The sequence below is a fragment of the Typopeltis vanoorti genome, chromosome 1, assembly GCF_054136105.1.
Source record: "Typopeltis vanoorti isolate ZY-2024b chromosome 1, IOZ_Tvanoo_1.0, whole genome shotgun sequence".
NCBI classification, from domain to species: domain Eukaryota; kingdom Metazoa; phylum Arthropoda; class Arachnida; order Uropygi; family Thelyphonidae; genus Typopeltis; species Typopeltis vanoorti.
Window position 1 is genome coordinate 113,863,457 of NC_143549.1, and position 19,884 is coordinate 113,883,340.

The following is a 19,884-nucleotide window of genomic DNA, read 5'->3' on the forward strand; positions in this document are numbered from 1 at the left end:
AAAAAGTCAATGAAGCAGATGACACGTGAAGCCTTCTTTGAAAAAAAAAAAAGATGTACTGAAGCTTCCTAATATAGCTTCTGTTACCTCAACAGGTACCAATTCATCCGGTGATATAGAAATGAGCTAATTTTTTTTTCAAAGAATCATTTCTAATTTAAAATGTTTCTTATGTTATTTTTAAATATGTAAATCTTTGGCCTGTAGGCTTTTCTTATCATTTAATATTTATTTTATATTTATATATTCCTTCTTACAAATGTAACTCTTGATTGTAATGTTATTTCTAATGCAAATATCCTGCTTTATGAATGGTTGCCAGGAACCAATTAATTCGTAAAGGTGGGAACTACCTGTATATATATTAGTGGCGTTGTGTGCCCATTTTGGTTGGGCATGCTGTCGTGTGAGTTATGCAACTTGCACTACAAAATTCACATGAATTTGACCATATGATTGCATTTTTATCAATGTACGAAAGTTTTGAGAGTCGCTCATCTGAATTGGTCCAATGAAATTAATTGTAACCAAATCTGCATAGAGAGGGCGAACAATCTGTTTGTTTTGGTATTTATTAGAAAACAACAATGAAGAAGAAGGCTCTATTTGGTTGGTATATTTAAATTACTCAAAGAAGAAAATATGTGAACCATCATTTATAAGACATGTAAGAATGGGAAATGAAAGGAAAGAATAAGTGTGAGTAGACATATTATTATTATTATGTGACACCCCCAAGGAGTCCAAAGACTCATCGAGGGAGGGCACCCACTCTACAACTCTCTGTTTCCACTACTCAATCTACCAACTACACCAACGTCATCTACAAATACTTTCATTGATGGCAAACAAATTATTAATAATTAACATTTATGATATGTGTGTCCCATAGTTGCTGGGTACAGCATCTGTAACATTTGAAGAGTAACATTTGTAATTGGATATAAAGTCTAGACATGAATAAGCGAATTTATGATGGCATAATTAAAAAAAAAAAGGATGAGGAGAGGAAAAGAGCTTTGGTTGTAAAGTATAAATAACTAACCAATAATAAACAGCCACTAATACATTTAGTAGTTCAGTTAAAAAATATAGGGAGAGGCTAATTCAATGAACTAATAATGTTGATCGAGTGTTTCATTTAGGCATGGCAGGAATGTGGTTTGATGGAACAGGAAATCATCTCAAAATTTGTTGTGCATATTATGTGTATTTCTCTGGTTTTATGCATATTTCGCTCTGTTTTCTAAGAATTTTTTTTGTTTACTGAGACTCAGTATACATTTTATCCAATAATAGGATACATAATATCCAATCACTATTGGAATTAACCACACTTTTGGGAATCCTACATTTATTAGTTTTTTTTTGTTTTAGTGTCAGTGCTCTTCTGTCTTATCAATCTTCTCACATATGTTGGTATTTTGTTGTACATCAACTTCTTATAATACACAGAAGTATTAATTTGTATTCAGGAATAGATAAATTTTTACTGTCTGTTGTTTCCGAAGACCATAATAAAAATGTTCCTATACTGTTAAAAACTTTTCGACCTCAACAGATCATATACTGCACAAGCAAGAAAAACAATTATATTTGTTTATTACTAAATACAGTAAACAGATATTTAACATCTGCATACTATATTTAGGAACAATTAGTGTAAGACAACTCAAACAACACACTGCTCTCACAGGCTATGCTGCATGCATGCAAACAGAAGAGATTTATTATAGCACTAAATATAACACCTAATTAAACACATTTGTCCTAACATCCACTTTCAAATTTTCAGTTCCAGAAAATATGTAACAGTTGTTTGTAATACAGCCATTGGATACAGAAAGAGCTCAATTTATGAAAAGCAAAATGAATATGTATATAACTTGGAATCAACTTGAATTGCATTTGAGATATTTGATATCATCCAGACAAACAAATGTTTTTAGAAATAAAATTCTAACATGGAGGTTGGACTAACATGCTGTAAAAATAATCATAATTAAAATTCTGAATATTTTTACGAATTGTTTATGTTAAAATGTTTATTAGTTTTAGTTTCATAACACGCATTGTCGGCACTTGCGATGTGCCCGTTATGGAATTGTTTTGTCCAAAGTGATATGTAAAGGAGTTAAAAAATTGATGCACTTACTAGATTTGATATTTGTATTACTTACAAGAAATTTATTGTAATTTAAAATTATCAAAAGTTGTGTTTTATGAGGATATTCTCATGTTGCTAATGGAGACAGCGTATCAGCCATTATTTATACCTAACTTTCTCACTTGCCACTTTAGTGGAGTGCGCATGCTCGCGGAGAAGTCTGATGAGTGATTGACAGCTGACAAGAAAGCGTTCGGTATCTGGGTAACGGCTGAAAACAAGAGAGCGTTCGGAAGGAAATTAGAACACAGGCCAGCAGATATTTAGGTTCGGAGGAACTTAAGTTTTTTATGTGACAGTCGGAGGAAAATTAATAGTATATTCCGAAAAAGGAATCGTGGAACTATTAAGTTTTAATGTGGAATAAGTATGTGGATAAATAAAAGAAAAAATTGCTATATGCGTTTTAAACGGAATATTGGAGGAAACACTAATTGAAAGATTAATAGTAGATTCTGAAAAGGAAATCATAGAACTGTAAGTTTTTTTATTGGAAGAGTTAAGACTGTCAATAAGCATTTAGTGAATAAAAGAAGAATTTGCTATTTACTTTCTAAAGGAATGTTCGAGAAAATTCTGAATATGAAGTTTCATCTGTATTAAGGACGCCGGATCTGACTATTATTTCTACTGAAGAAAAGAGATAGAATTAATTTCGGAAGAATTAATGTGTGCTACATAACTGATGAGAAAGGATCCTGTAAAAATGAAGAATGGAGTTATATATCTTCAGAAAAGAGCCTTGACAGAGAAAGAAACTGGCTATGAACATTTTCTGATTGTGCAAACAAAGTGTTTAGTCTAGTCTTAAGTGTAAGTTTATTTTAAAAATGCCATGGATCCACTTAATTTGTAGTTATGTAATATTTGTTTGAAGTGTATATATATTGTTTTTGTTTTATTAAATGTGTTTATTTTGTATTTTGGTCTTGAGTCAGTAATTATTTGGATTCTGAAAGAAAGAGTTAAGATCATTGCACCAATTGGAGTGAACCCTTGTGCATATAATAACATATAGGTGCACTCGGAATTAAAAAAATAATTGTTAGAAACAGAGATCATTTTCTATGGTAGGATTAATATTAAGATATAATATCTATGAATAATCTTCTCAATATAAAAATCCACCAATTATTAATAATGGTGCAGTCGACAGGATTGGTTATGACTTAACTTTATTTTTAGAATCCAGAAAGTAAATCTTGACTCAAGTAAAATGGCTACCGGAGATAGTAATTCTAGTAGTGAAGTTTCTTTAGTTAAAGATGAGGAATTTTTTAGGTTAATTAATCCAACTTTAGTAATACCTTCTTTCTCAGGAGATAGCAGTGAAAGTGTAGAAACATTTTTCAGATATGCAGAAAAAATTAGAGATTTGGGAAAATGGTCAGATTTTCATTTGTTGATTATACTTCGGAATAAATTGTTGGGCAAAGCCAAAACATTCTTAAACACATCTCCTTTACTAAGAGACATTGACAGTTATGCAACTTTTAAAAGTTTGCTAATATCAGAATTTTCAAGTGTAAGAGAATTAGGGCCTAACATTTGGAAAATTCAACAGTGCATTCAAGGGATGCACTGTTGCATTCCTTGAATTAATAGGAAGTCTGTTTCAGAATATTATCACAGACTTTGGAGCATTGCTCATGAATTTAATGTTTCATCTGAAGAGAAATCCTCTTTGGAATGGTTGCTATTTAATCAATTTAGGCTTGGCCTTAAAGATAATTTGAAAGAAACAGCACACAAGAAAAAGGTTAAAAATCTTGAACAGTGTTTTGAAATTGTTAAGGATAAGGAAGAGATACTTAGAGATATATTTCATTCTGAAAATAATAAACAGGTGAACTTTTCTCAGTATAATGAAACTCATTCTAAGGAAATTCTGAAAATCTAATGGTAAATGTTCCAGAATCTGATTCTAAGGTAAAATTACATGTTTTGGGAAAATTAGAGGAACTGAAAACATTTCTGAGTGAAAAAATAGAAAGACAACAGAGACCAATAATAAAAGGACAGGAACTTTTGTTTAAAAATGATATCTGATTTAACAATATCCAAGAATAATACAGATAATCAATCTTTCTCTTGTAAATCTGATGGTATTGACAGGAATAAAACATCTTGTTCCAAATATGTTCCAAAATGCTTTAGATGCAATAAACCTGGTCATTTTGCTAAAAACTGTTATGCAGAGATAAATCTTGTTTTCAACATAAGAAATTAGAGAATAAAGAACAATCTGGAAATAGTTATTATTCCAATATCATACTGGCAAGGACAGAAATGTCAAACTATTCACTAGACATGGGTAAAGCTAAAGACAGCTCTAACCCTAAAAGAGAGTTTGATGTAGCATTAGCTCCTTATGCTAATGGAGGTAATCCTTTGACAGTTCTACAAGGATTTATTGAAGATGTGCCTTGTGAAATCTTACTCGACACAGGTGCACATATCTCACTCATTTCTTATAGTTTGTTTAACAAAATTAAGTCTCTAATTCCAAATGATATTTCAGTTTTAAGTTATCCAATTAAATTAAAGGGAATATTTGAATCAGAAATTTCAGCTGATAAGCAAATAAATGTTTTCATTTCAATTCCTTGTTTTCCATTGAAAGTTTGTCATCCATTAATAGTTCTTCCAGAATCCTCAAATCCAAATGTACAAGTAATATTTGGAATTGATTTTCTGAAACGTCATGATTTTGTGTGTAATTTTGTTGATAATACAGTGTCCTTGTGTGGACTAGAATACCATTTAGACAGGAAATCAGGTGACAATGGAAAATTAGAGCAGTCTCCTGAAGTTTTTCAAGACACTAATGATAATAATCAACTGTTTAATATTGAGACTCTAAAGAATAAGGAACCTAGTTCACAAATTTGGGAAAAGGATAAGATTGTCCAAGCTCAGAAAGATGATCTCATACTCAAAACTATCTATGAAGCAGTATTGAAGGGTGAAACTCAGCTAGATACATTTTTGAACCTGGAAAACTTGTATTTAGATAAAGATGGGTTACTCTTATCTAGACAAATGGAAGATGGAACGTTGAAAGTGAAAATATTGGCACCAACTCAAATGATTCCTTGAATCATGTACACTTTCCATGATTCAGATTTGGCAGGACACCAAGGATTTTCTAGAACTTGGGAAAGAATAAAGGATCGTTACATCTGGAAAGGTATGAAGAGTGACATACTCACATATGTCAAATCATGCCATAAATGCCAAATAAGATCCCCTTTTAGAGGAAAAGCTCCATTACAACCATTTCCAATTCCAACTAGACCTTTTCAGGCTGTTGCTATTAATGTGGTAGGTCCACTGCCAATTACTTAAAAAGAAAATAGGTATATTCTAGTAGCATAGACATGCTAAATAGATTTCCTGAAGCAGTGTCAATAAAGGATCAAACTGCAAAGACTATTGCAAGAAAGTTTTTGAATATGATTATTTGTAGATATGGAACTCCTCAGACCTTACTTTCAGATCAAGGAGCAAATTTCACATCTGAACTGTTGTTACAGTTATGTAAATTACTCAACGTTAGGAAGATTTTTACAACAACTTACCACCCACAGTGTAATGGTATGTGTGAAAGGCTGAATAGAAATATAAAGCAAATATTTTCCAATCTGGCAAACACTAAAATGAATGATTGGGATACATATATTTCTCAAGCATTATTTGCATGCAGATCTGCTTTTCATTCTGCTATCAAAGAAAAACCATCTTTTGCTTTATATGGCTTTGAGCAAATTTTTCCTAATGAACTTGTTTCAGTCATTCCTAATACAGGATATAATGACATAAATGAGTATCTAGAGACAGTTGTAGATAAATTTTCCACTACTCACAGATTAGTAGGTGAAATAAGTAAATTAAGTTCTCAGAAAACTAGGCAGTACATAAATCGTTTTAGAAAGTATAAGTCATTTGCACCAGGATATAATGACATAAATGAGTATCTAGAGACAGTTGTAGATAAATTTTCCACTACTCACAGATTAGTAGGTGAAATAAGTAAATTAAGTTCTCAGAAAACTAGGCAGTACATAAATCGTTTTAGAAAGTATAAGTCATTTGCACCAGGAGATTTAGTATTTTTAGATGATAAATCTAGTATAAAAAGAGTTGGGAAATTAGGAAAGAAAGCTTTAGGTCCATATAGAATTTTAGACAAATTTTCTCCTTGAATTTTAGGAATCAAGATGTAAAAAATCCTAGCAAAATTTTAAGTGTACTCTGATAGGTTAAAAAGGTACTTTTTAGGGAGTAGAAATTTAGTTACATTAGGAGACAATATGAATAAAATATTGAAAGATGAGCGTTGTTTTCCTAGTACTAATTGTGCATCTCATTCACAATCAAATAGTAAAAAAGAGAATAGTTTTAAAGCTCATAATTCAAACATGCAGCAAAGGAGAAAATTTAATTTGGGTAAAACAAAACCTAATGCAGGAAATTTTAGAAATATCAAGTCGCATAATTCAGATAATGTACAATATAAGAGTGATGATGATCAAATTGACTCTAACATGGATGAAATTATAGCAAAATATCATAGGTTAGTTAATATAGAGTAAAGTAAGCCAGAGGAATATGAAAATACCTCTAATTTAGTTAGTAAGGATAAAGAATCTCAACTTGTAGAATCTCAGGCACCTGTAGAATTTGATATCTGATAGTGATGATTCTGTAGATTTAGGGCATAATTCAAATAATTTAAATGAAATATTTGAAAGGTATAGAAATGAAATTTGTAAGTATAGTAAATTAGAAGATGTAAATCTTCTAATTTACTATACTTACAAATTAAGGGGTGCTTAAGGGTCAAAGCTGTATAACTGAGAGGAGACCTCCACATAGCCTTTAAAGGAATGCGGAGAACCGACCAGGGCTTCTGACCTAATGTTCAATCCTCACCTTCTCGTGGTGCACCCTGTTGGGTATCTACTTTGATACTGAACGAACGAGGATGGGCTGGCAATTTGGGATTTAGCCGACCAAATTGTATTCTTATTGGTTAAACCAAAATAAAAAATGATGGTACAACATGACAAAATTTCATGCCGGCTGGGGCGTCGCCCGGTTAAACAAGGCCCCCGTTGTTTTCACCAGGGAACCAGGGCGAACAGCAAAAAGTCAGCTACTGGAACAAATCTGAAAACAAACCCCAACTCAACATCACCAGAGTTAAAGATCGGTACTATCAACGTAAGAAGCCTGAATGGCAAAGAAATGGAGCTAGCTGAGGAATTAGATAAGTACCAGATCGACATAATAGGGGTGACTGAAACAAAAAAAAGACCAAAACTGGTGAGATCTTTCTGAGCAATAAATACAAAATGTTATATTCAGGCAATGACAATCAAGGAAAAGAAGGAGTAGCCATAGTATTCAACACAAAATACGAGGCTAATCTTCTTGAATGGCAGTCAGTCTCAAGTAGAGTAATGTGGGCAAATATAAGAATGGGGAACTGGACAATGAGACTTATTTGTGCCTATGGTCCCACAAAAGGTTCTACTAAGGTAGAAGTGGAGGAATTTTTTGATGCTTTAGAAAAAGCAACTGACACAATGAAAAAGGAAAAGTTGGTCCTTGTTGGGGATCTAAATAGCAGAGTAGGAAATGATTGTATGACATACAAAAATATTTTGGGAAAATTTGGAGAAAAGAGCAAAGCTAATAATAATGGCAAATATCTGTTGGATTTCTGCTCAGGACATGGACTGGTTATTACTAATACCATGTTCCAACATAAAAATGTGCACAAATTCACATGGAGAGAAGAGGCTAGGAATAAGAAAAGTCTCATTGACTATGTTATTGTTGATAGTGATATTTTCTCCCTGGTGCAGGACACCAGAGTGTACAGAGGATTTGAAATTGGAAGTGATCACTATTTAGTCTCGAGCAGGATAAAATTGAATTTGATATTGAAAAGAATAATATGCAAGAAAGTTTTAAAGCGAATAAAAGTTGAACAGCTCTCAGATGTGAACTGTAGACTAAAATACAGAAAGATTATTGAAAAGAAAATGAAAGCGTTTGAGAACAGGAATCAAACCTTGGAGATTCAGTGGCAAACTCTGAAGAAAACATTGATTGATTCTGCCAGAGAGGCATGTGGTGAGGTTGTGTGCAAGGATAAAAAAATCAGAACTCCCTGGTGGACACAGGAAGTTAAAGAGGCAGTGAAGAAAAAGAAGAAAGCATATCAGAAGTTCCTGGCAAATAAGTCAGCTTTTACTCTTACAGAATACAGAGACAAATGTAAGAAAGCTAAACAGTGTGTAAAACTAGCTAAACAAAAGTCATGGGAGGACTTTGGCAAGAATATAGAAAATAAATATCAAGAAGGTGGCAAAATATTTTGGAGGTTGTTGAAGAAGCTTAGGAATGGAGGAAAGAATGCTGTAAAAGGAGTTAGAGATGATAAAGGTGACATGAAAACAGGAGAAAAAGATATCCTTGAAGTATGGAGTAATTACTTTGAAAAACTGCTGAATGAAACAAGCAGTGATGACAGCACAGTGGTAAAAAATACTGACCAGGCATGCGGTCAGGAATACATATCCATACTTGAAGTAGAAAAAGCCATCAAAGGCTTTAAATGTGGAAAGGCAGCAGGAGTAGATGATATTCGAACAGAAATGCTGAAGTATGGTGGTATAAAAGTCTTACAGTGGCTGCACTGCACTGCATAGTTCAGAAAGCCTGAACAGAGGGACGAATTCCTGATGATTGGAGCAGAGTCCTCATAGTACCCATATATAAAAAGGGAAATAAAACTGAATGTGAGAATTACAGATGTATTTCCCTACTGAGTGTTCCTGGCAAGATCTATGCAAGTATACTTGAGAAACGGTTGAGAAGAATTGTGGAAGAAAAGCTTGGTGAAGAACAAGCTGAATTCAGGCCAAATAGAGGCTGTCGGGATAAGATCTTCACTTTATGACAAATAGTCAAGAAAGCATAGGAATATAACAAAGATCTGTATTTAAGTTTTGTCGATTTGGAAAAGGCATATGACAAGGTGCCAAGAGAAAAGCTACTCAATAAGCTGCAGTTATATGGTGTCAATGGGGCAATTATATCTAGCAATACTTTGTCTTTATTTCAGTTGTAAGTCAGTAGTTAGAATCGAAGGAAGTACAGGAAGATGGTTTAATGTTAAATCTGGTGTGAGACAAGGATGTACATTATCCCCTCTGTTATTCATTATCTATATGGATCACATTATGAAGGAAAGTGGTATTAAACCTGATTTCAAAATTGGAGATGTTAATGTCAGCTCTTTGCTTTATGCGGATGATGTTATACTTCTAAATAAATCCGCTACAAGTCTGCAAGATTCTCTGACTAAACTGAATAGTTGTTGTAATAGATATGGTATGAAGGTCAGCAATAAAAAGAGAAAGACAATGAAAATAGGTAGAATCATTGAAAATGTCAACTGTGTTGTGAATGGAGAACCTGTGGAACAAGTAAAACATTTCAGCTATTTAGGCACAATCTTTACTGAAGATGGTAAATTAAATATAGAAATAGACAACAGAATCAGCAAAGCTGGTATGGTGGGAAGTCAATTGAATAAATTCATATGGAATAAGAGAGAAATTAGTCAGAACACTAAATTAGCTGTATACAAGACAGTGTTCAAACCAGTTTTAACTTATGGATCTGAGAACTGGGTCAGAAGTAAAACACTTGACCAAAGACTAGAGACCGCAGATATGAGAATCCTGAGAAAGATTAGAGGCGTGAACAGATGGCATCAATGGCAATATCATATTAAAAATGAGGATATTAGGAAAGAACTTGACATTGTCAGCATCCAGGAATGCATTAGTAGAGCTAATCTCAGGTGGTATGGTCACTTAAATAGAATGGGAGAAGAAAGATTAGCAAAACAAGTGTTCTCTGCCAGGTTGGCAGGAAAACGACCCAGAGGAAGACCAAGATATAGGTGGATTGATATGGTACAAAGTACCTTAGACAATAGAAATATAAGATCTGATAATGTTGGAGTCTTGACAAGTAACAGACTGATTTGGAGGAAAATGGTAGATAGGAAGTTAGTAATGATGTAATTTTTTCATGTAGTACTGTCATATCCTGTACACCCCTTGAGGGTACATGGCAGGAATTTGATGATGATGATGATGATGAAGATGTAAATTCTGAATCATCTCTAGCATCAGATGATTCTGAAACTAGTGATTCCAAAAGTGTAAATAATGATGAGCAAGAATCACGTTATTTTTTAATATCTAAGAATAAGCATTAAAAGTTTTGTTAGATATAGTTTAAATATTTAAAAATTTAAAAAAAAAAAAATTCAGAGAAAGATGAAACTGATGTAAAAATAATCATAATTAAAATTCTGAATATTTTTACGAATTGTTTATGTTAAAATGTTTATTAGTTTTAGTTTCATAACACGCATTGTCGGCACTTGTGATGTGCCCGTTATGGAATTGCTTTGTCCAAAGTGATATGTAAAGATGTTAAAAAATTGATGCACTTACTAGATTTGATATTTGTATTACTTCCAAGAAATTTATTGTAATTTAAAATTATCAAAAGTTGTGTTTTATGAGGACATTCTCATGTTGCTAATGGAGACAGCGTATCAGCCATTATTTATACCTAACTTTATCGCTTGCCACTTTAGTGGAGTGCGCATGCTCGCGGAGAAGTTTGATGAGTGATTGACAGCTGACAAGAAAGCGTTTGGTATCTGGGTAACGGCTGAAAACAAGAGAGCGTTCGGAAGGAAATTAGAACACAGGCCAGCAGATATTTAGGTTCGGAGGAACTTAAGTTTTTTATGTGACAGTCGGAGGAAAATTAATAGTATATTCCGAAAAAGGAATCGTGGAACTATTAAGTTTTAATGTGGAATAAGTATGTGGATAAATAAAAGAAAATATTGCTATATGCATTTTAAACGGAATGTTGGAGGAAACACTAATTGAAAGATTAATAGTAGATTCCGAAAAGGGAATCATAGAACTGTAAGTTTTTTTATTGGAAGAGTTAAGACTGTCAATAAGCATTTAGTGAATAAAAGAAGAATTAGCTATTTACGTTCTAAAGGAATGGTCGAGAAAATTCTGAATATGAAGTTTCATCTGTATGAAGGACGCCGGATCTGACTAATATTTCTACTGAAGAAAAGAGATAGAATTAATTTCGGAAGAATTAATGTGTGCTACATAATTGATGAGAAAGGATCCTGTAAAAATGAAGAATGGAGTTGTAAAAATAATCATATTAAAAATTCTGAATATTTTTACGTATTAATTTTGCTTGTTAGTTTTTGTTTTCATACACGCAGTGTCTGCACTTGTGATGTGCTCATTATGATATTATTATATTAGAAGTAACATGTAAAGAAGTAAAAATATTGAAGTACTTACTTAATTGATTATTTGTATTATTTATAAGAAAGTTTGTTGTATTTTTAAATGTTGAATTTTGTGTTTGTGAAAGACTTTCTTCAGCGCTGGTGGATACAGCGAGTCAGCCATATTATTACAATGCGTAGTTTCTGACGTTGTTGAAGTGCGCATGCTCCCGGAGAGAACTTGATGTTTGATTGACAGCTGACAAGAAAAGCGTTGTGTATCCAAGTTACAGTGGTAAACAAGAGAGCGTTTGGAAAGTTTTTTAGAATACTGGCCGAGGAATATTCAAGTTGGAAGGAACTTGATTTTTTGTGTGCGGCAGTTAAAAGGAAATTTCATACTGTATTCCGAAAAAGGAATAGTGGAAATAATATGTTTCAAGAAGGAATAAGTACAGAAGAAAAAGGAAATCTTGAAACTAAGTTTTTATAAACTGGCCGAGGAATATTCAAGTTGGAAGGAACTTGATTTTTTAGTGTGCGGCAATTAAAAGGAAATTTCATATTGTATTCCGAAAAAGGAATAGTGGAAATAATATGTTTCAAGAAGGAATAAGTAAAGAAAAAGGAAATCTTGAAACTAAGTTTTTATAAACTGGCCAAGATATATTCAAGTAGGAAGGAGCTTGATTTTGTTTTGTGTGAGGCAGTAAAAAAGAATTTTAAAGGGATCCTGAAAATGAAGTACAGAACCTTGTAACTTCTGGAAAAGAGCCTTAACAGGAAGAGAAAAAGACTATGAACATTTTTTTGTGATTGTGAAAGAAAAAGTGTTTTGTCTTAAGAGTAAGTTTATATTTTTTAATAAGGCCTTGGATCCATACAATCTGTAGTTGTAGTTATGTATTTTTACTAGAAGTGTATATATATTGTTTTAAGTTTTATTAAATGTGTTTATTTTGTACTTGGTACTGAGTCAATGATTAGTTGGATTCTGAGAGAGTGAGTTAAAGTCATTGCACCAATTGGAGTGAACTCTTTGTGCAAATATAATAACATATAGGGACACTCGGAGTCAAAAATAAAAATAATTGTTAGTAAATGAAATATTATATATAATACACATATATAAATAACAGAGTTATATATCTTCAGAAAAGGGCCTTGACAGAGAAAGAAACTGGCTATGAACATTTTCTGATTGTGCAAACAAAGTGTTTAGTCTAGACTTAAGTGTAAATTTATTTTAAAAAGGCATTGGATCCACTTAATTTGTAGTTAGTTATGTAATATTTGTTTGAAATGTATATATATTGTTTTTGTTTTATTAAATGTGTTTATTTTGTATTTTGGTCTTGAGTCAGTGATTATTTGGATTCTGAAAGAAAGAGTTAAGATCACTGCACCAATTGGAGTGAACCCTTGTGCATATAATAACATATAGGTGCACTCGGAATTAAAAAAATAATTGTTAGAAACAGAGATCATTTTCTATGGTAGGATTAATATTAAGATATAATTCTATGAATAATCTTATCAATATAAAAATCCACCAATTATTAACAATGCCATATATGTTTTGTGAAAATGCGAGCGCTCAATGCAGAAGCAGAATATGTATGCTAAAAGCTAGTACCTCCCAGGGAATAAAGGAATGATAGACACCCATGTGCAAACGTGACAAAGTGTTAACATAATTTTAAATATGGAAAGCATAAAGGTCAAATGAACAATAGTTATGCTTCACACATGCCGTTTTTCTGAGAAACAAAGGGTTTACGCTTCTTGGCGAAGTTAGATTATCATTGGCAAATACTAGAGTGAGACACAGATAATTTGAATTTGATTTTTAAATACAGCCATATATAATTTACATCAGAAAAAGTAATCACTTGGGAAATTATAATTTTTCCAAACTGAATCACAGAAAGGCTGAAATAACTCGTTTTACTTTATTTATACACATGTTCCAATCTTCTGTTTTTCTTTAGGAATTGTGTTAGCACATCATAAAATGAAGGTTTTTTCTTCAGTTCCATCATCAATGTCTTTTCAACAGCGATTTAGCTTAGGCTGCACAGCCTTTCCTGTGTTTGTGTTCCTCTATAACACATATTTATTCTCTTCATAGCCAAAAAAGAACGCTCAACCGTAGCAGTAAAGCTCGGAATTGACATGACAGGTTTTGCTAACTTATAAATTTCCTTCAATGCAAACTGAAGTTGATTTTCTTGCATGCATTTTAATAGGTGATGCACTGGTTTTTTGACAAATTCTTCAGAAGCAAATAATACTTTCAGTTCATTTTTCAAGCAAATTTAGTCAAAAACTGGGCCATTTTCTAAAATACCATTAGGAAACATCTTCACATACTGACCATATCTTTCACTCCAAAGGAGATGAAAAATTCAAGTTTCGAAAGTGAAGAGCATCTTTCTTCCATCTCCAGGCATGCAGTTGATTATTCCCTGGTATAATTGAAGGCACATGCTCTTCTCTGTCTTTTCTGGTACTTTTCATCTCTTAGGTCTCGACTCATCAACTGTATTCTTCTCCTTTGATGTAGAAACCCAAATATCATCAAATCCATGTTCACTGTCATTCCTAAGCTGCTTCAGAGTGTCATGCACTTTTTTTTTTTTTTTTTTTTTTTTTTTTACAACAGTACAATATATCACAGGATAAAGTTTGCAGTATATTATTCAAGACATCAGTATAGCCAAATAAAACAGAAAAAATTTCTGGCAACAAAACTGTTTGAAAATCTTGCAAGATATGCAAAAAAACACGTGCTTTGATTACAGCATCCATTTCCCATTCACTAAAATTCTCCACTATATGTTCAAAAACTTCAATGAGTTGATTTCTGTGATGTTTTGCTGTGCTTGTTGAATGGGAAGTAAAGTTCCATCTAGTTGGTGTGACAGAGGATAATTTTTAGCAAGAAAATCTTGCAAAGCATTTATTCTTTTTGATGATTTAGAAAAATATGCCACTAATGCACTGATAGTTTGGAAAAACAATCTACATTCCTTAATATTCGAGAAGCTTTGATTCAGAAATAAATTCAAAATGTGGGCATAGCAATGTGTAAATATTGCTAAAGGTTATGCCTTGATAACTTTCCACTGCAACCCATTAACTTGTCCTTGATGTTAAATTGCTCAACTCTGTTTACAATATGTTTAAAAAGACCACTAGACGTTCTATCATCACTTAGGTCTGTAAATCTGATTAACTTTTTGTGTATTTGCCCATTACAGACAAAACAGAAAACAGTTGATAGCTGCAATTTTGGCATGACATTAGATGTTTCATCCAGAATAATGGTCACAAATGTAGTGGCAGCAATTTCTTTTTTTATAGCATCTTTAAACCACATCAGATATAGCACTAATAATATCATTTTGTACTGTGCAAGAAGTTCCTTGAAATGCAGTCGAATCCTTTAAATGACTATCTAAAAGAGAATCTTATTCACTGAGCACATTTAAAAATTCTATACGAGGTGGTATCAAAAATATTTCGAGACTAGTTTCGTAACACGCCAACAGATGGCAGCACAAGGCTGCATGCACAGTCACAGGGAGCACCGACCTTCATAAGTCAGTGTGCCAAAAGACATCATCCTGTGTACATCGAGAGCTGTGCAACTGGTGCTATTCTGACCAAGTGCATTACCATGTCTGCGATTTCATGTGATGACCCGTCCTTGATGTCGAGGATCATTACTGGTAACGAAACTTGGGTAAACCCTGAGACGAAGCAACAGTCTTCGCAGTGGAAGAGCCCATCATTTCCACAACCAAAAAAGGCGAGGCAGGTTCGCAGCTCGACCAAGTGCATGCTCATCGTCTTTTTCGACATTCGCGGCATTGTGCATTGACAATTTGTCCCCAGGGGCAGACTGTCAATAGCAAGTTCTACTGCCAGGTTTTAAGGTGTCTGAGGGAGGACATTCAGCAAAAGCAACTGGATCTGTGGCATGCAAAAAACTGGATGCTTCATGATGACAATGCACCCTGTCACCGAGCACTCCTCATACGCGAGTTTCTTGCCAGAAACAACACGATCTCACTTCTGCACCCAACCTACTCGCCAGATTTGGCTCTTGAGGACTTCGCCCTCCTCCCGAAGATGAAGATCCAGCTCAAAGGTCGTCATTTTGGCACCACTGTGGAGTTCCAGCGCGAATCGCAGGTGCTTGACACTCTTCGAAAAGAAGACTTCCAGGACACATGCCAAAAGTAGCAGGAACGCTGGGAGTGCTGTATTGCTATGCAAGGGGACTATTTTGAAGGTGATAGGTGACAGAACTAGTCTCGAAACTTCTTGATACCACCTCATATAATTTCCTTGATCAGCTGAATCTTCAGACTTATCATGACCTCTCGAAGGGGAGCCCTTGCTCAGCCAAATAGCATACAACAGCATCAATTAATCTTTTTAAAATGGCTCTATTTTTCTTCACCTGTTCATTATGATGGGTAACTTCAACTTTTTTTTTGTTTGTCAGTGAAATGTAAATTCTTTGTTTTCCTTCCAAACATCTTGAGATTTAAAAATGATTGAACATGTGATTAGGAGTGCTCATGTTCTTGTACTACAGCTGTTAAATGGTTAAGTCAGAATATCCATGCTTATTCCAAATGCCTTTCTCTCTGGAGAATAATAGACAAGGCCAACAAAAAAGTCTTGACTGCACTTCGCATCCAGTTAACCATTATACTGTACTGTATTGTGAAATAGAGGTGTCTCATATACTCAGTTTTTCTCTCTAAATTTGAAAGAAGAAGAGGATGAGGCTTACCTCCTTTGAGCAGTCATACAGTCCACAATAGTTCTGGCAGAAAACGGGACATTCAGAAGATCGTCAACACTGTTTCCCATTGTAAATATGGGCAAAAAATTATAAATTTATGGAAAATTATATATTAAAAAATTGTCTATATTATATATAAAAACTTGCCTACCACATCAGTTCACACTTCACGCATGCAAAACAGATGAAACTCAGAAAACAAAATCAGAAACTCATGACAAATGACAACATTCAATTGGATTGGTTGACACAATAACCAATCACAGCCTCTAGGTGCTATTGTCTCAGAGGTCACACAATCTTGCTTTCCCAGCAGTTTAATGCTAAGAATTTGATCTATTGTGCCCTCTTTATATCTTTTTAGAAGTGTATGTATCATGAAAGCCAACTGGGATATTCATGCAAATGTGATGCAATGCTTACACATTGAAAGTACCCTCTACATGAAGCACTAATGCTTCATTGCCCTCATGAAGAGGGCAATAAGCAATTAGTATATTGTGTTTAATTTTAGGAATCACACAAAGTCAGGAATAAATGCAAAAATATAATATTGGTAATACTGATATTTCATGGATGAGCACTGCACACCTAGCACACTCAGAATACTCACCCCTGACACACATTACACACACACATTGTTAGTGAAATATATAAAAAAATAAATAGTTTTCATATGTGGCATAATGAAACAAATATATAGGCCTGAAGAAAGAACCTGTAAAAAGTTTAAGGAGAATATTTGTAAAATGTAATATATATAGAATAAATAAACCTCTAGTAAATTAGCAATACATATCCAAAAGGATGCATGCTTTGTATTATGGCATATTATAACAATTAATGTGAAGTCATTAGCCTCTATATACAAGTAGCCTATTTGAGATACTTCATGTACACAAACTCTTTGCTTACTTCCACTTGGATAAAGGATTAAATAAGAATATAATTTCATGGCATTTTAATTTAATTTATAACCAAGTGGGGAAAAAAAGTCAACAAATTCTTTTGTTTATTCCTTGTATTGCTGTCCTTGGGATTTTTCCTAGAGGACAATCCATTAATCTTCAAATCCAATGGTAATATGTTTCTTCTTTCTCCTCAACTTTCTGCCCTCCATGATACTGACACTATAGGTTGAATTTCTTGTATATATGGGATCGCATTACAAACATCACAAGTGAGTTAAAAGACAAAATTAGTAGCTACAGTTACTCCTGAAATGCTGGAATGCACATGGCAAGACCTGATTTATGTAAGATGTAAACTGAGCTGTACAACAAACTCACACTGAACTTATTCATCTCAAGAAAACTTACTCCAAACTGTCATTTACAATATTTATTACTGCTGTATGCTATTTGTTTCAATAAATATTATTATTATTATTATTATTATTATGTGACACCTCCAGGGAGTCCAAAGACTCATCGAGGGAGGGCACCTACTCTACAACTCTCTGTCTCCACCACTCAATCCACCAATTACAATGAACTGCAACTACCGTCATCATCTATACCAACGCCATCTAGCACTGACTACCATCACTAGTACTTTCACAGACAATCACAAACATCCATGTCAATGGCAGGATTCTTCAGTCTAATGAACAGCATCTTGACAAACTTAACCTAACAAACTAATATTTGTATAACACATTTTTAATATTAGACTTTCATTCTCCCATGCTATTTGAGTTAATAGACAGCAAAAAGAATGACAATATATCATGTATTTTGATAAATACATGATATATTGAAACATGATATATTGCAATTAAAATTGAAACATTTTTTTTAATGTTTTGCATATGATATTTTTACTTTCTCTAATTTTGAACATAGAATAAAAAAAAAATCTTTTTTGCATAATCATATTACTCAGAATATTAAAAAACCCTGAAACATGTCAGGTATAGTGTATTTTATTGCGGGCGCGCGTGCGCACGCACACACACACGCACACACACGCACACACACACACACACACACACACACACACACACACACACACACACACACACACACACACACACACACACACACACACCAGTTAATGAAAATTACAATGCATATGTGTAATATATATATATAAAATACCTTATTTTTAATCTGATTTGGTGAATCTGTCACAAAAATCGAACTATTAGGATCACTAGCACTCATCTTTGTTTGGGAGCCTTGCAAAGCTGGGAAGAAAGTTGAATGAATAAGAGCAGGCTTCTTAAATCCCAACCTGGGAGCAACATCTCTTGTCATGCGGAAATAAGGATCCTAAAATGTAAATAAAAAAATTAAAATAACATTTCAACAATTTCAATATCATCATTACTAATTCAAAAGAAGAAAGGACAGTAAACCTGCTAACAAAATTGGAGATATTAAAATCAGTTCTTTACTTTAGTAGATGACACTACATTGCTAATTTTTAACTCCACACATAACAGGCTGAAAAATCTAAATGACAGTGTCATGTGTGGACCAGTAGTTGAGAAAAAAAGGATTTTTTTTTTTTTTTTTGAATAGTTGGAGTAGTTCTTGGGAAACAAATAGCACAAGGATGACTGTTAAATAAAAAAGAACAGAGGCAAATGTAGGAAGAGGAGGAGAAGATGGTTCAAGTAAGTTTGACGATAAACTATACAGATATATTAGTTAGTAGATGCTTAAATTTTTATAGGCTTAAAGGAAAGTGGAGGAATGATAGTGACCAGTGTAAAGAACAGTGCTTATGAAAATATCTACAGAAAAGGCATACGACAGAAACAGAATATCATGAAAGCACCCAGAATGAATCTGTGAGATAGGGATCATACATTAACTGCACTGCCCATTACTCCAAATACGATAGTATTCTAAAATTTGGGCAGATATGCCTAAAATCCATTTCTATAGTGTTTGTAGTGTACAGGTGAGAAGCAGTACCTCTTGAATGGAAGAGGACACCAAGCTTTTTTGGGAATGAGGAGGTTATGGATATATTGTGTACTGTGTCAAGAAAGGATAGAGGTATAAATCAGAGAATTCTGGTTTTGCCTGAAGATTATAGTATTATCAAAGGTAGAGGGTTGGTTGGTTTATTAGCAATAGCAAAAGTCATAATGTGACATAAAAGCTTCAGCAGTACTGACGGGAAGAAAAAATAAATAGATAAATAAGTAAATAATAAGTTATATAGAAGAAAAGAAATATAAAAAAATCAAGTAATCTTCATATCAAATTGCATTTATGATCAAATCCATGTGTATAAATTAATTCTTTGCAAAAAAGTTAAAAATTATATGCACTTTGAGTTTGATAAGATCTACCAGGGAGTACATGGCCCCAGATAAGTAAAAAACTGCATATCTTTATCTCTCTCTCTCAAGTGAAATGATGGCAATTCATCAGAACATGGCATATTGTAAGATGAGTGTTACATTATTCATATATATAAGTGGATCATCAGCTGTTAATAGATTCTATAGACTAGCTTGCTTGCACACAATTTATTTGTTAGTACTTGGATGACTAACATTTATTAACTTTG

General features: G+C 33.4%; 1 protein-coding gene across 1 annotated transcript in view; it reads right to left on the reverse strand.

Moving 5' to 3' along the window:
- The window catches only part of TrpRS (Tryptophanyl-tRNA synthetase), a 166,753-nt gene that overhangs the window by 40,193 nt on the left and 106,676 nt on the right, over positions 1-19,884 (reverse strand). Inside the window, exon 6 of the mRNA XM_090392909.1 lies at positions 18,456-18,629. Within this exon, the coding sequence (XP_090249035.1) occupies positions 18,456-18,629 (174 nt within the window). The remainder of the gene's footprint in view (positions 1-18,455; positions 18,630-19,884) is intronic.